We start from the raw sequence: 16,889 nt of genomic DNA on the forward strand, positions 1-16,889 counted from the left end.
TCGTGAGCAGAATTGCTACAGTATTTACTTTTTCTGCTAATTTTTACAGTAGGTACTTAAAAAAAAAAAAGGAAAATTATATTAGAACACAGTCACTTATTAAATCTGGTAGTGAGAAATCCAATGTATGGAAGCTTAATATCTTTTAATCTTTAGTGCACCGTTTTGTGGCTTTCACCTTTTAAAGGAAATGATTTAGCATTTTTCAAAGATTTATGTCTGAATTTTTAGTCTCCTTTATATCTTATATCCTTCAGCCTAGATGCCATTCTCAGTGAGACCAGGAATCCTCAGATACAAAGGGCTAGGGATATCTCCTCCAAGACTGTCCTTAATTGATGCTTAGTGGTTGATGGATGCTTCTGTGGTGTCACCTTCCTTTCCTCTCTCCTGAGGATTGTGTTACTTAAGCCTATGCCATCCTTGACAGATAACCTTCAACCTGTCTGCTTCATGTATGACTTAATTGCAATCTAATTATGTGCATAAAATACCCATCTGTGGAGAGAAGGTCCTGAAGTATTTGTTTTTGGTTACTTGAATGTTGTAGGTTCAGATGTAAATAGCATGGATTCCGTGGACAGCGGTTGTGCTCCTGGCAAAACAAAAAATATCCAAAATGACAAACAAGGAACAGAATGCAAAAAATCAGAACTGGTTATCTGGGAGATAGAAGTGCCAAAGGTAAAGTATGTAGTTTTTGTTTATATGAGAGGGACAAGCAGGATACTTTAATACTAACACATGGGTGACATCATCTGATGGAGCCCTACATGGGAACTATTCTCCAGCACTGAGCTACAGTTTTGAGTCAACTCAACTGCACATCTCTTGCCAGCTGCTGTCCTGGACCACGCTAATGTATATTTTCTGTGGAGCTGTTCTGATGTTTTTTGTGTTTTCTTTTTTTTTTTCTTGTTGTCTCCCCAGTATGACTGTTAAAAGTTTGAAGAAAATTCTGTAAGTTTCTTTCACTTTTGTGCAATACTTTGTTGTAGCTTCTCTAGTTAGGTTTGTTTGGTCTTTTTTTTAATTTTATTTTTGGTGTCTACTTTGTGTAGGTTTATTTAAAGCTTGAGGGCCTGTTTAGATTCTCTTTCATCATCAAGGAGTCTGATTTTGCTACAGCTACTTTTATAGCTATGTCCCAGAAGAAAGATCCCAGTGGCTTTGACATGCGTGAGCTACTGCTTGCCCTGGGATTGGTAGCATAGAATGTTGCTACTATTTGGGTTTCTGCCATGTACTTGTGGCCTGGACTGGCTCAGGAATCATCTGTCTCCATGGGTCCTGGAGCTGCCTCAACATTGATCGTGTCTCAGCCATTTAATCACCCTCATCAAACAGTGATAGGGATCATTGTGATAGTCATTACTAATTCCTGTTCAAAGAAGAGGCAGGATTCATCCTCATCTTCATAGATGCCAAGAGATCGCAATACTGGTCATCAAGTGGAGGCTACTACTGCTACTATTTCTACGTTCTATAGTGCTATTAGATGTGGCACTGTACACAAACACTTTAGAACTTATTATCTATCCAAAACAGACAGGACTCATGAAATTAGGGAGTTTCATTTTTTAAAGGATTGATTAAAACAGTTCCCAGGTTTTAAGGGTTTAAGAGTTAAAGCAGCCTCAAAAAGGTAGACTTTTGGCCTGGATTTGAATAAGGCAAGAGATTGGTGTGACATAGTGATTCAGGATGTATATTCTAGGTATACAAAGTAGCATGATGAAAGGAATGGTGTTAGTCATGGAGGAGAAGAGTACAAATAAGAGCGATTTGCTTGAAGAGTAGAATTCCTAGGGAGATAATGTAGAGAGAGAGGACAAGAGAGATACTGAGGAGCTATAGAATGAATACACTTGTAAGTCAGTAAGAGAAGACTGAACTGTGTATTGAAATGTATAGGGAACTAATGAGTGACTTGAAAAAAGGGATTGAGTGTAGCAACACTGTGAAAGGTAAGTCGTACAGCAGAATTTTGAACAGATTGAAAGGGGAAAGATGATTTAGTGAGGAGTAGATTGCAGGAGGTGATGAGACTGCAGATTAGGTTTTTGGTAGTTCAGAAAGGGATGAATTTTGGTGGTGATATAGAGAAAGGAATGACAGGTTTAGCAGTCTTTGAATTTGTGCAGAGAAAGAGAGAGGAATTAAAGATGACTCCCAAGGTTATGAGCTGAGAAGACAAAGGATTACTTCTTATCCACAGACAAAGAGAATGGGGGAAGAGGATAGGTATATTTAAGGGAGAAGATAAGATGCTCAGACTTGGCCGTGTGGGAAATCTGGTCAGCAGTGTCAGACAAGCAGGCTGACTTGGACATGGATTACTGGTGAAATTTCTGGTGTAGAAAGGTAGATCTGGGAGTTATCAGTGCAAAGAGTACGAAAACCATGAGAGGATATCGGTGCCAAGGGAACAAGTATTGAAAGAGAAGAGATGATGACCCAAGGCAGATCCCTAAGTACACTGCCTGATAGTGGGATAGTAGTGGAGAAGGATGCCCCAGAGCCTATGCCAAGAGCATTGAGATGCTGAGGTTACTGATATTCTCCAAGCATTCTCGATGTGAGGAACACACATCCTCCATGGAACCAAGGTCCCACTTCCAATACACCCCAAATAACTGCCTGCTATGATGCTCAACACCTTTGCTGACAGTGGCCTTCGAGGAGCAGCTCAAGAAGATGTCCGAGAAGAGGATGGAGCTCTTCTTTGCTTGATGCAATTTCTGCTTTGACACTGTCTATCTTAAGACCCATGCATTGCCTGCAGGCATACTTTGATACTGAGTCTGTCAGCTGGACCAGAATTGATCTCTAGTTCATTGGGGAAGTGAGCTTCACTGGCACGTTGAGGATCCTCGATGTCTCTATGCTCTTGGCCAAGCCTTGACACTGTGGTCGATAGATTAAGAAGCAAAGGCTCAAACCTCCATTGGAGTATCTTTGAGACCTATTAAGAGTATTCCCAGGAGTCTGAGGAGGATCCAAAGGGTCTCCTCTGAAGAGGGGTCCCCAAGATTTCCTTCAGATTCCTTCCCACTTTGAGAGAGAGAAGTCCCCACCAAAGGAATTTTCATTTATTGAGTTTGTCAGGGATTGGCACCCACAGTCTCACCTGGCTGTGGGCCTCATATCTTAGATTTATTGTGCAGGAAAAGCTTGCTGATGCACTGTGCCATGAGAATTTCTTCAGAGATCAGATACAAAGGGCTACTACTCTTAAGCAGCATAGCAACACCCTTAAGGTCCTCTCCAGGCCCATTTCTGACTAGGCCGCCTCTAGGAGGTATCAGAGTAGTTGGCAGTGAAGGTTCTCCTACTCTAAGATGTAGGTATCCTCTGCCCTCCTCCTCATCTCGTACTAGGCAGGGATCTTGCTGTCATACCTGATAACTAAGGGCTCAAACTCCAGCTCTGCAGCCAAAACCAGGGTTTGGTTTTGACTGCCTCTAAGAGATCATAGGATCAGTTCTTGTATCCGTTCCAGACTTGACCCAGACACACCTCTCTTCCCTCACTATATTTTTGGCTCTCTATGTTGTCTGCTTCTGTGAAGCGGCGCGCACAGCTATAAAAGCCTTGTCTGTCTCAGGTTTTTTTTCTCCTGGTATTTCTACCATCTCGCTTCAGGATGCCGGTTGAGCCTTAATATTGGTGAGTGTTCTCTTGCTTACATGGTGCTTCCGCTCATCTGCACGCTCCACTATCTCCCTGCAACCTCTATTTTCCTATCCCTATGTTCTGGGGAAACTGGTCTTTCTCCCTGGAACATAGGTTACGCTCACTTCTGCTTATCACTCCAACTGCCCACATTCATCGTATACCCTCTTGTGACGTTTGTTGAATTGCAGGTAGTACGTTCTAAATAGTTTCTTATTCGTGATTTATTCAAGGATTATACTTGTTCTCTTATGCCTTGCAGAAACCTGGATCAAAGTAGGAGAAGCATCTCTTTATTCCTTTCTTCCTTCTCACTTCGATTTTCTATCTGCCGCTCCTCCAAACTGGGAGGTGGTCTAGCTATCATTCATACTTTGGATCTGAAAGTTTCCCAAGTCCTTCCCCGTTCTTGTACCCTGAAATTTTGATCGCTATGATTGATACCCCTGAGTCCCTCTATATTCTCCTGTTGTACTGTCCTCCCTCTTTCAGCTGAGAGGTGGGACTCCTGTTTGAAGCTTCTGAGGCATCAGTATGCTATTCTCACCCCCTAGAACTCAGCAATTTCAATGTGCATGTAGATGATCCCGGTAGCAATAGGGCTAGATACCTTCTTGACCTCCTGTCCGGTCTTTCGATGTATCAGTGGGTCACCTTCCCAATCCACAATGCAGGCCACACTTTAGATCTTATCTTTACATCACAGAATTCCACTGCTCATCCCTCTTTCCTTTGCTGTGCCCCTGCTGCCCCTGTTTCCTGGTGTGACCGTTCCCACCTCCTTTTCAAGCTTGTTCAGTTGCCATCTGTTGATTTACCCCCTCCTGTCACAGGTTCGTGGACAAGAGCCCTCCATCAGATTGGCGTCTGTTCTCTTCCCCCCTCTTTGTTCTCCATTCCTTTAGATTTCTTCACTCTATCGTTAAATGACCAGACTGAAACCTGGCACACTATTTTGAACAAGGGCTCAATGCCATCGCCCCTAAAACCTACTGTGCTTCTAAATTTGTCAAGACTAACTTTTGGTAGACTCCCTCTTTGCTTATTAAAGTGCTAGGTTCACTGTGCTGAACGACTTTGGAAGAAATAAAATTCCCCTATCCCTACTAAAGTGCAAATATCTCCACCATACTTATAATACTCAGCTGAAAAAGGAAAAAAAAATACATACTAGTAGGCTTCTAAAATCATCTAACCCTACTAACGAACTTTATTTGCCATCAACACACGTAATCCAAACGCCCCTGGCAAGGTCAGCCAAGCCCCCTCAGCTGAGTCTCTCTTTGTTTTCCTTATTAATAAAATTGATGCATTACTTCACCCTTTGCCTCCAATGGTGCATTTATGACCCCTATCCCCACCCCTATCCGAATGCAGGCAGAGGCTACTTGCTTGAATCACTGCAGCTGTGTTGCTGGTCAGCAAAAGCACTTTCAAGACTTGGGAGGTGCACGGGGAGAGGGAGAGATGCTGGAATGTAGGACCCATGGGGGGGGGGATGGGGGTGGAGAGGCAGCGGGGAGGGGGACTCAAGGAATGCTAAACTCAGGAGGAGGGAGAGATGCTGGATCCATCGTGGAAAGGTGGCACGGGGGGTGGGGAGATGCCGAATCTGTCAGGTGGGGGTGGGAGGGAAGCTGAAATGCTGGATCTGCCCAGGTAGGGGGAGGGAGATAGTAGACTGGATGGAGACAAGATCAGTTTTGGGGGGGGGGGGGGTTGAGAGAGGTGAAGATGCCAGCAGACCCATGAGTAGGGGGCAGAGGAGAGATGCTAGCCACAGGGTGGGTTGTGTGGGAGGAAGGGAAGGGGAGAGGGACAAGGACACAGAAAAGAGATGTTGAGCATGGAGGTAGTATAGGGGCAGGAACATAAAAGGGCAGTACTAGGAAAGGGAGGAATAGGGACATGGGGAAAATGCTGGAAACGGGAGGACAGGGTCTCTGAGAAGGCAAATGCTGAACATTGGAGAAGATAGGGACACAGAGGGCAGATGCTGTGGGGGAGTGAATACGGACAGAGGCATATAAAGAAGATGCTAGAAGGATGGGTAAGAGACACAGAGGGGAGATGGATGGTGGACATGGAGAGAGAAGAAATGTTAATTGAACAGGAGACCCTGCAAAGACAGGAAATGAGAAATGCAGAAAAGAGATAATGGAACAGTTGGTTGTATAAGGATGGGGGAAGGCTACAACATTAAGTATGGCAAGAGACTTGGGGTGAGGCATGGGGGCGGTACATTGGCAGGGCAATGAAGGGTCATTGAAACGGGATAGAAGTTGGGTTTTTCTCTGTTGGCAACCTTTTCTACCCAGCCTTTGTTTCTTTCTGCTTACTTCCTTAAATTTTTACTATCCTGCTTTCCTCAGAAGAAAACTTACTTACCTGGATGAGTTGTTGCTGAGGACTACAAGATATCAAATCCTCACAAACCCTTCTCACCTCCCCAAGGAGTTGTCTACTTAAGCTTGTAATGGACTAGTGTCCCATATGTCAGCAGCAGGTGGGAGATGGCGTACATGCATGGTTGAGCTGACTCAAGCGTTGTAGCTCAGTGCTGGAGAAAAGGTCCTGTGTGAGGATTTGCATTTCTCCCTAAAACATTTATTAATGGCACATCAGTTTGTATAAATGTGAGTACTTAAACAAATAAAGGCATTTCACTTATTTTCAACTCTGACTCATTTGCTCCCATACTAAGCTACTATAAATTTCGTAGGGGTTAACCATAAAAACTTGTGGGCGCCTGAGAAACATGAGTGGGTTTTTCTTTTTATTAGGCAATCATTTTTCTTGCATTTTAATTTTTAAAATGTTTAACCTTCACATTGTCTTCTCTTCACCTTTCTCATGAAGCATTTAGTTGGGCGGTTGATTGGTAAGCAGGGACGATACGTGAGCTTTCTGAAGCAGACATCTGGTGCCAAAATCTATATTTCAACACTACCTTATACACAGGAATTTCAGATCTGCCACATAGAAGGTTTGTAGTAACCATTTGGTTGTCTTATTGTCTCCTGGTTAAGTTCTTTAATTTCTAAAATAAATCAAGTTTATGATGTGTGGTGGTCTCTACACTGTTAAATTATTTTAAGTTCTTTTTTTTTCCATTTCTACAGGTTCTCAGCAGCAGGTTGATAGAGCACTGAATATGATTGGCAAGAAGTTCAAAGAATTAAACCTGACGAATATTTATGCCCCTCCTCCTCCTCTGACACTGCCTTCTCTTCCTATGACATCCTGGGTAAAGACTAATTTTTGTTTTTTAGGTAGTGATTCAGTCCTTTTGCTTTGATGATGATGGGTTGTGTTATGGGGTAATATGGCAGGATGATAAAACATCCCTCCCCTCTCATGTATATGTGTGTGTGTATATATATATAATATAGATATATATAGATTCAAGTGCAGAGTTTCAGCTAGGATTTGTGAAACACCTTTTCTTGACCGACATATACCTATATATACAAATCCTAGCTGAAACCCTGTACTTGAATCTGAATGAAAAAGAGGCTGAGAAACTAATTTGTTGCTGGTTTAGAGATGGGCAGTGGTCAGCCATGCTGAAAGGCTAAGATGAGTCCAAAACCATTTACATTATGATCAAGGTGTACAGTACTTCTCTGTCTCATTTTGGCCAAGGCTCTACAGTTACAATAATACAAAATCATCAGGGCCGGTCTTAGCAAGTGCGGGGCCCTGTGCAGACCAATTTGGTGGGGCCCCATCCTAGCTCCACCCCCCACCCTAGCTCCACCCCATTGAAAAGATTATTCCATTTTTAGAAAATTTTAAGTGTGACTGATGAAGTGACAGGGGAATCCCTAGTAAATTATTTATATTGGGTAACTAGGTTGTTTGTGAGACCACCTGCTGTGTAATAGCCAATTTCTTTGCAACCTTCTATTTGCTCTCTAATGCTCTACCTCTACTAAGTGCTTCAAAAAGTAATTTACAGTAACATATAAAAGCAAACTGTATGCCATCAAACAGAAGACTGGGAAGCATCAAAACACAGATAAAATTGCATATAACCCTTTCTAGACTCCAAGAAATGGAGCACTTGTCACATTAAGCTAAAAAAAAACCATCATGCACAAGCTTTGATCTTCTGTAATAGATTCCTTACAACTGATTAACCTGAAAATTAAAATGGCTTACTTGGAAAAGCACGGCAGCATAGTTCTGTTACAGAAAGGTTAATCGTTTGTTCTACCTGAGTGATGAAGTTGCCGTCACAAGCATAAATCATAAGTTTCTTTATTTTTTTAAGTCGCACTAGCACCAGGCGATGGCTCACCTCCGACCATGCTGCAGCTCCTTTTCCCTTCCCGCTCAATGACTCCCGCCTGCCCTCGCGGAAACAGGAAATACCTCATCAGAAGGAGGCGGGACATTGAGCGGGAAGGCGGAAGGGAAAAGCTGGGGTGAGCCGTCATGCCTGCAACTGTCTGTCGGGGCCGGGACATCGCTGCAACAGTCGTTGTCCTGGGACTGGGAGGCGGGAGCTGACGGCAGGCTCAGCCGGGGAGGGGGGGGGGGCACCGGTGGCGGGAGGCGGGAGCGGAGTGATCATGATAATGCGGTCCGGAGCGAGCGCGGGATCATGTGATGCGGTCCAAGCAAGCAGGGCTCAGAGAGGCAGAGTTGAGGCGCACCGCGCGGGGCCCCCTTAAGCGCGGGGCCCTATGCGGCCGCCTTGGTCCCTCTGCCTAAGACCGGCCCTGAAAATCATTTCCATACCAGATGTACTACAGAGGTAGCCTAGTGGCTCAGTGGCAGTGCTTTGCATTGTTATGCAGAGGGACCTGATTTTGGTTCCTAGTTTTTAGTCTTCCACTTGGTTGCTTGAGTTGGAGAATAGTGTTGATCATTCCTGGATGAGAGGGTTATTTCATGCAGGAATAATGGCTACTGACTAGAGTTTAGGACCCTTGATTGGCAGTTCTGGTTGCTGGATCTTAAAAAAAAAAAACCAATACAGAGGATTAAATAACTTCTGAGCTAAACAGTAAATACTGTATGAGCAAATGCTAAAGAGGTTAAGGCTCTTCCACTTGGAGAACTTAGTTGAGATATATAAAATCATTCATTTATTTGACACTACTAGTAGAAAATCATTGCGACTTAACAGCAAAAAGTACATATAAAATTGAATAATTAAAATAATAAAACCTAATAGCTCCGTATCTTTTAGTATGCTGAAAATTTACATCAATAATTAAACTTAAAACACAACATGAACCATCCTTATAATTCCCCACCTCCAAAAGTTTCAAATTTGTCAATTTTACCTCCTAGGTCAAGCTTTTCTATAGGGTAAGGGGGTGCAGCCACCAGTGCTCTTACTACTCCTAGGGGAATTCTGTGAATCTGCACAATGTAAAATTTGTGCAGAATTTTCCACTTCACAGATTGCAAAGAATTTTTTCATTTCTGGGTGGTCTGCAGTTCAGCACAGGTCAGTTTGTCTTCCCTTGCTGCCTCCCTCTCTCCCTGCTGCAATTGAGGAAGAGGTACTCCACTGCAGATCATGCCACTTTCTCCTCCTGTGCTACTTCAGTCCTTGGCTGTTCCTTTAAGCCACTAGGCTGGTCAAAGACCTCTGTGGCTCAAAGGAACAGTCAGGCCCAGGGTGGCAGAGGAGGAGGAAGCAGCCTGATGTGCAGCTGTGCCATCAAGAATGGACAATAAGAAATATGAATGGGGTAGTCTTACCATGGAAGGTAGCTGGAGAAAGGTGAATGAGGTAGGTGTGTGTGCTTGGGGTCATCTCTGGTTTGGGGGGAGAGGGCTCTGGTAAAAAGTAGATGGTGGTGTGAGTGTCATGGGTTGGCTTGATGCAGCATGTGCCTTGTAGACTGGGGCAGAGAAAAGTAAGGTAGGGTTTTGCCTGGGAGAGGGAGAACAGACCTTGGGAGCAAACAGGAATCTGGCTGGGAGATAGGAAGAGAGCACAGGAAGGACAGCAAGTGTTGAGGGATGGGAGAGTGCTGCTAGAGGATAGAGAACGAACAGAAAGAGGATGGAGGAGGAGAAAAATTGTAGGCATTCACCTTGAAGGAGCAAAGAAAGCTGGGAGGGGAGGGGGGTGCAAACTTACCAGAGGATACAGGCTAAGAGAAAAACTGAGAAGGCAGAACCTGAATGGAACAGGTTGAAGAGGAGAGAGATGGCTAAGTGGGAGACCTGTGAGAAGCAAGTTGCAATAGTCTAAGCGAGAGGTGATAAGAGTGTGGATGAGGGTTCTGGTAGTGTGCTCAGAAAGAAAAGGGCGAATTTTGCTGATATTATAGAGAAAGAAACGACAGGTTTTAGCAGTGTGCTAAATATGTGCAGAGAGGGAGGAGTCGAAAATGACCCCAAGGTTACGAGCTGATGAGTCAGGAAGGATGAGAGTGTTTTCCACAGAAATAGAGAATGTGGCGGAGGAGAGGCTGGTTTAGGGGGAAAGATGATAAGCTCAGTCTTGGTCATGTTTAGTTTCAGATGGCGCTGAGACATCCAGGCAGCAATGTCAATATTCTGGGTGATGGCTTCCAGTTGAAGTTCTCCCCTCCGGAAGCTCCTCTCTTCTTACAGTCTCCTTGTCGGGGGGCCTCTGGCAGCTCAGAGCAGAAGCTCAGTTGAGGTGCTGCTGGCCCTTCGGGCCATTGTTCCCATCCCTCCCGCCGAGCGCAGTCTGGTCGGTTCTTCTCTTATTTTGGGGTTCCCAGGAAGATGGGAGCAGTGCAACCCAATCGTGATCTCTAGGGGTCCACCGGTGTCCGTTTTTGGATGGTGACCCTGAGGTCTGTGCTCCCATCCGTTCAGAGAGAGAGTTGTCTCTGCTCTTGAGACCAGGGAGGAGTAATTCTCCGAGGACAAGCAGGCTGCTTGTTCTCACTGATGGGTTGACGTCCTCGGCAGCCCCCTCCATCGGAAAGTTTACTAGCAAAGGCCTTTGCTAGTCCTCGCGCGCCCATGCGCACCGCGCATGCGCGGCCGTCTTCCCGCCCGAAACCGGCTCGAGCCGGCCAGTCTTCTTTCGTCCGCGCTCGGTACGGTCGTGTTACGCTGTTCGTGCCCCAGAGAGTCGACCTCGCGCGTCCTTTTCGACGTATTTTTTCCTTGTTTTTCTTTAAAAAGTTCGGGAAGCGCTCCGGAAGTGTTCCGGAAGACCCTTTCGGGTTTTCTGCCCTTCCCGTAGTTTTCACAGCTTTTGCCCCGTAAGTTTTCTTTCGTTGTCGGTGTAGGCCTAGTTTGGCCTCGGTCGAGATTTTTCTCCCTTTAAATTTTGGTGCTTCAATTTTCGCCATTTCGGCCTTTGATTTCGCCGGCGTGATTTTTCCGCCCATGACATCGAAGCCTTCCAGCGGCTTCAAGAAGTGCACCCAGTGCGCCCGGGTAATCTCGCTCACTGATAGGCACTCTGCGTGCGTGTCTTCAGTGTCTAGGGGCCCAGCACCGCCCTCAGAACTGCAGTCTGTGTTCCCTGTTACAAAGGCGGACTCAGGTAGCGAGATTAGCCCAGTGGAACGTTTTGTTCTCGGGCTCTTCGTCGACATCGGCACCGGAGGCATCGAGTGCATCGACGTCGTCAGCGTCCGGACCATCTTCCTTGGCTGCCGCTCCATCGACTGCATCGAGGCATCGGACCTCTGCATCGGCGCCGAGGCATCGGGCGACTGCATCGACGTCGGTGGTACCGAGACTTCGTCTGCTGATGTCGTCGGACGGAGGTGCATCGTCAGGAGTGCAGGTGAGGGCTGTCCATTCCCCTGCTGGTGGTGGTGAGCCTTCGGGTGGGTCTCCTCCTACCCTGAGGGCTCCTGCAGTACAGCCCCCCCGGGATCGACCCTCTTCGGTCTCGGCCCCGAGGAAGCGACGGATGGATTCTACGTCCTCCTCGTCGGTGCCGGGGAGCTCCGGTGACATGCTTCGGAAGAAGTCGAAGAAGCATCGACACCGGTCTCCTCCCCGTGTCGGCACCGAGAGCTCTGGGTCGCCGAGGGATTCGGCACCCAGCAGGCATCGGCACCGAGAGGACCGCTCACCCTCTGTTCAGGAGGTGTCGATGCGCTCCACTCTGGACAGCCCGGAACAGCCTCCTCGCCCGGAACAGGTTCTGACGTCGACGCCTGCATCGACCTCTCAGCCTTTTTCTGCAGCCACTCTGAACGAGAGCCTCCGGGCCGTTCTCCCAGAGATTCTGGGAGAGCTGTTGCGCCCTACCCCTCCGGTACCGGCGGTGCTTGCGCCTCCGGTACCGTCGAGCGTGGCGCCGGCTGGTCCATCGCCCAGGTTGAGGTCCCCGACGTCGGTACCGCGTGCGGTGCCGACCGCGGCCACCTCCCAGGAAGGCTCCCCGACTACGTCGGCGGAGGGAGCTTCGCCGATGCGGGCGAGGGAGTCTACCTCTCGACGCCCCCATCGTGGACGTGGCTCCACGGAGTCGAGCCGGGCGAGGTTGCAGACACAGGTCCGTGAACTTGTGTCTGACACCGAGGGTGAGGCCTCGTGGGAGGACGAAGAAGACCCCAGATATTTCTCTGATGAGGAGTCTGAGGGTCTTCCTTCTGATCCCACTCCCTCTCCTGAAAGGCAGCTTTCTCCTCCTGAGAGTCTGTCTTTCGCTTCCTTTGTCCGGGAGATGTCTACGGCCATCCCCTTCCCGGTGGTTGTGGAGGACGAGCCCAGGGCTGAAATGTTTGAGCTCCTGGACTATCCTTCTCCACCTAAGGAAGCGTCCACTGTTCCCTTGCACCATGTCCTGAAAAAGACATTGCTTGCGAACTGGACCAAGCCATTAAGTAATCCCCACATTCCCAAGAAGATCGAGTCCCAGTACCGGATCCATGGGGACCCAGAGCTGATGCGCACTCAGTTGCCTCATGACTCTGGAGTTGTGGATTTGGCCCTAAAGAAGGCTAAGAGTTCTAAGGAGCATGCTTCGGCGCCCCCGGGCAAAGACCCTAGAACCTTAGACTCCTTTGGGAGGAAGGCCTACCATTCTTCTATGCTCGTGGCCAAGATCCAGTCTTACCAGCTCTACACGAGCATACACATGCGGAACAATGTGCGGCAGTTGGCGGGCTTGGTTGATGCTCTTACCCCTGAGCAAGCCAAGCCTTTTCAGGAGGTGGTCAGGCAGCTGAAGGCGTGCAGAAAATTCCTGGCCAGAGGAATTTGACACTTTTGATGTTGCGTCCAGGGCCGCTGCTCAAGGTGTGGTGATGCGCAGGCTCTCATGGCTGCGTGCCGCCGACCTGGAGAATAGGATCCAGCAGCGGATTGCGGACTCGCCTTGCCGTGCGGACAACATTTTTGGAGAAAAAGTCGAGCAGGTGGTAGAGTCTTTCCACCAGCGGGACACCGCATTCGACAAGTTCTCCCGCCGGCAGCCTTCAGCCTCTACCTCTACAGGTAGAAGATTTTTCGGGGGAAGGAAGACTGGTCCCTATGCTTCTGGTAAGCGTAGGTACAATCCTCCTTCTCGACAGCCTGCGGCCCAGGCTAAGCCCCAGCGCGCTCGCTCTCGTCAGCAGCGTGCGCCTCAGCAAGGCCCTGCGGCTCCCCAGCAAAAGCAAGGGGCGAGCTTTTGACTGGCTCCAGCAGAGCATAGCCGACATCCAAGTGTCAGTGCCGGGCGACCTGCCAGTCGGGGGGAGGTTGAAAGCTTTTCACCAAAGGTGGCCTCTCATAACCTCCGATCAGTGGGTTCTGCAAATAGTCCGGCAAGGATACACCCTCAATTTCACCTCAAAACCTCCAAATTGTCCACCGGGAGCTCAGTCTTACAGCTTCCAGCACAAGCAGGTACTTGCAGAGGAACTCTCCGCCCTTCTCAGCGCCAATGCGGTCGAGCCCGTGCCATCCGGGCAGGAAGGGCTGGGATTCTATTCCAGGTACTTCCTTGTGGAAAAGAAGACAGGGGGGATGCGTCCCATCCTAGACCTAAGGGCCCTGAACAAATATCTCGTAAAAGAAAAGTTAAGGATGCTTTCCCTGGGCACCCTCCTCCCCATGATTCAGCAAAACGATTGGCTATGCTCTCTGGACTTGAAGGATGCCTACACTCACATCCCGATACTGCCAGCTCACAGGCAGTATCTGCGATTTCAGCTGGGCACACGTCACTTCCAGTACTGTGTGCTACCCTTTGGGCTCGCCTCTGCGCCCAGGGTGTTCACAAAGTGCTTGGCTGTAGTAGCAGCGGCACTTCGCAGGCTGGGGGTGCACGTGTTCCCATATCTCGACGATTGGCTGGTGAAGAACACATCCGAGGCAGGAGCCCTGCAGTCCATGCAGATGACTATTCGCCTCCTGGAGCTACTGGGGTTTGTGATAAATTATCCAAAGTCCCATCTTCTCCCAGTGCAGAAACTCGAATTCATAGGAGCTCTGCTGGATTCTCGGACGGCTCGCACCTATCTCCCAGAGACGAGAGCCTCCAACTTGTTGTCCCTCGTCTCGCGGGTGCGAGCGTCCCAGCAGATCACGGCTCGGCAGATGTTGAGATTGCTGGGCCACATGGCCTCCACAGTTCATGTGACTCCCATGGCCCGCCTTCACATGAGATCTGCTCAATGGACCCTAGCCTCCCAGTGGTATCAGGCCGCCGGGGGTCTAGAGGACGTGATCCACCTGTCCACGAGTTTTCTCAAATCCCTATATTGGTGGACGATTTGCTCCAATTTGACTCTGGGACGTCCCTTCCAAATTCCTCAGCCACAAAAGGTGCTGACCACGGATGCGTCCCTCCTGGGATGGGGAGCTCATGTCGATGGGCTTCACACCCAAGGAAGCTGGTCCCTCCAGGAACGCGATCTGCAGATCAATCTTCTGGAGTTACGAGCGATCTGGAACGCTCTGAAGGCTTTCAGAGATCGGCTGTCCCACCAAATTATCCAAATTCAGACAGACAACCAGGTTGCCATGTACTATGTCAACAAGCAGGGGGGCACCGGATCTCGCCCCCTGTGTCAGGAAGCCGTCAGCATGTGGCTCTGGGCTCGCCGTCACGGCATGGGACTCCAAGCCACATATCTGGCAGGCGTAAACAACAGTCTGGCCGACAGGTTGAGCAGGATTATGCAACCTCACGAGTGGTCGCTCAATTCCCGTGTGGTACGTCAGATCTTCCAGGTGTGGGGTACCCCCTTGGTAGATCTCTTCGCATCTCGAGTGAACCACAAAGTCCCTCAGTTCTGTTCCAGGCTTCAGGCCCACGGCAGACTGGCATCGGATGCCTTCCTCCTGGACTGGGGGGAGGGTCTGCTGTATGCTTATCCTCCCATCCCTCTGGTGGGGAAGACTTTGTTGAAACTCAAGCAAGACCGAGGCACCATGATTCTGATTGCTCCTTTTTGGCCGCGTCAGATCTGGTTCCCTCTTCTTCTGGAGTTGTCCTCCGAAGAACCGTGGAGATTGGAGTGTTTTCCGACCCTCATCACACAGGACGAAGGGGCACTTCTGCATCCCAGCCTCCAGTCGCTGGCTCTTACGGCCTGGATGTTGAGGGCGTAGACTTTGCCTCTTTGGGTCTGTCAGAGGGTGTCTCCCGCATCTTGCTTGCTTCCAGGAAAGATTCCACTAAGAGGAGTTACTTCTTCCATTGGAGGAGGTTTGCCGTCTGGTGTGACAGCAAGGCCCTAGACCCTCGCTCTTGTCCTACACAGACCCTGCTTGAATACCTTCTGCACTTGTCTGAGTCTGGTCTCAAGACCAACTCTGTAAGGGTTCACCTTAGTGCAATCAGTGCATACCATTACCGTGTGGAAGGTAAGCCGATCTCAGGACAGCCTTTAGTTGTTCGCTTCATGAGAGGTTTGCTTTTGTCAAAGCCCCCTGTCAAGCCTCCTACAGTGTCATGGGATCTCAATGTCGTTCTCACCCAGCTGATGAAACCTCCTTTTGAGCCACTGAATTCCTGCCATCTGAAGTACTTGACCTGGAAGGTCATTTTCTTGGTGGCAGTTACTTCAGCTCGTAGAGTCAGTGAGCTTCAGGCCCTGGTAGCCCAGGCCCCGTACACCAAATTTCATCATAACAGAGTAGTCCTCCGCACTCACCCTAAGTTCCTGCCGAAGGTTGTGTCGGAGTTCCATCTGAACCAGTCAATTGTCTTGCCAACATTTTTTCCCCGTCCTCATTCCTGCCCTGCTGAACGTCAGCTGCACACATTGGCCTGCAAGAGAGCATTGGCCTTCTACCTGGAGCGGACACAGCCCACCAGACAGTCCGCCCAATTGTTTGTTTCTTTTGACCCCGATAGGAGGGGAGTGGCTGTAGGGAAACGCACCATATCCAATTGGCTAGCAGATTGCATTTCCTTCACTTACGCCCAGGCGGGGCTGGCTCTTGAGGGTCATGTCACGGCTCATAATGTTAGAGCCATGGCTGCGTCGGTAGCCCACTTGAAGTCAGCCTCTATTGAAGAAATTTGCAAAGCTGCGACGTGGTCATCTGTCCACACATTCACATCTCATTACTGCCTGCAGCAGGATACCCGACGCGACAGTCGGTTCGGGCAGTCAGTTCTTCAGAACCTGTTTGGGCTTTAGGATCCAACTCCACCCCCCGAGGGCCCTGTTTGTTCTGTTCCAGGCTACACTCTGTTAGTTGGTAAATTTTTTAGGTCAATCTCAGTTATGTCCTCGCCGTTGCGAGGCCCAATTGACCATGGTTGTTGTTTTGAGTGAGCCTGGGGGCTAGGGATACCCCATCAGTGAGAACAAGCAGCCTGCTTGTCCTCGGAGAAAGCGAATGCTACATACCTGTAGAAGGTATTCTCCGAGGACAGCAGGCTGATTGTTCTCACAAACCCGCCCGCCTCCCCTTTGGAGTTGAGTCTTCCCTTGAAGTGTATTGTCTTGCTACATACTGGACTGGCCGGCTCGAGCCGGTTTTGGGCGGGAAGACGGCCGCGCATGCGCGGTGCGCATGGGCGCGCGAGGACTAGCAAAGGCCTTTGCTAGTAAACTTTCCGATGGAGGGGGCTGCCGAGGACGTCAACCCATCAGTGAGAACAATCAGCCTGCTGTCCTCGGAGAATACCTTCTACAGGTATGTAGCATTCGCTTTACCTTCCCCTCTGCGGGCTGCTTCTGCAGTTCTTTTCCAATTCTGGTCCTTATCATTTGGTCTCCTCACGGGTCCGGGGGACCTTTTCCTAGGTCGTGCATGTAGCGGTCTTTCTGCGGGGACGTAGGTTTCTTTTCCTCCTGCGC

General features: G+C 48.9%; 1 protein-coding gene across 4 annotated transcripts in view; it reads left to right on the plus strand.

The window, feature by feature from the left end:
- AKAP1 (A-kinase anchoring protein 1) overlaps window positions 1-16,889 on the plus strand; it is a 163,383-nt gene that overhangs the window by 62,789 nt on the left and 83,705 nt on the right. For all 4 annotated transcript variants that reach the window (XM_030222232.1, XM_030222231.1, XM_030222234.1 and 1 more), the window contains 3 exons: window positions 551-684; window positions 6,535-6,661; window positions 6,798-6,922. In XM_030222232.1, coding sequence (XP_030078092.1) covers window positions 551-684; window positions 6,535-6,661; window positions 6,798-6,922 — 386 coding nt within the window. The remainder of the gene's footprint in view (window positions 1-550; window positions 685-6,534; window positions 6,662-6,797; window positions 6,923-16,889) is intronic.

Source organism: Microcaecilia unicolor, chromosome 13, assembly GCF_901765095.1.
Source record: "Microcaecilia unicolor chromosome 13, aMicUni1.1, whole genome shotgun sequence".
In the NCBI taxonomy this organism is placed as follows: Eukaryota; Metazoa; Chordata; class Amphibia; order Gymnophiona; family Siphonopidae; genus Microcaecilia; species Microcaecilia unicolor.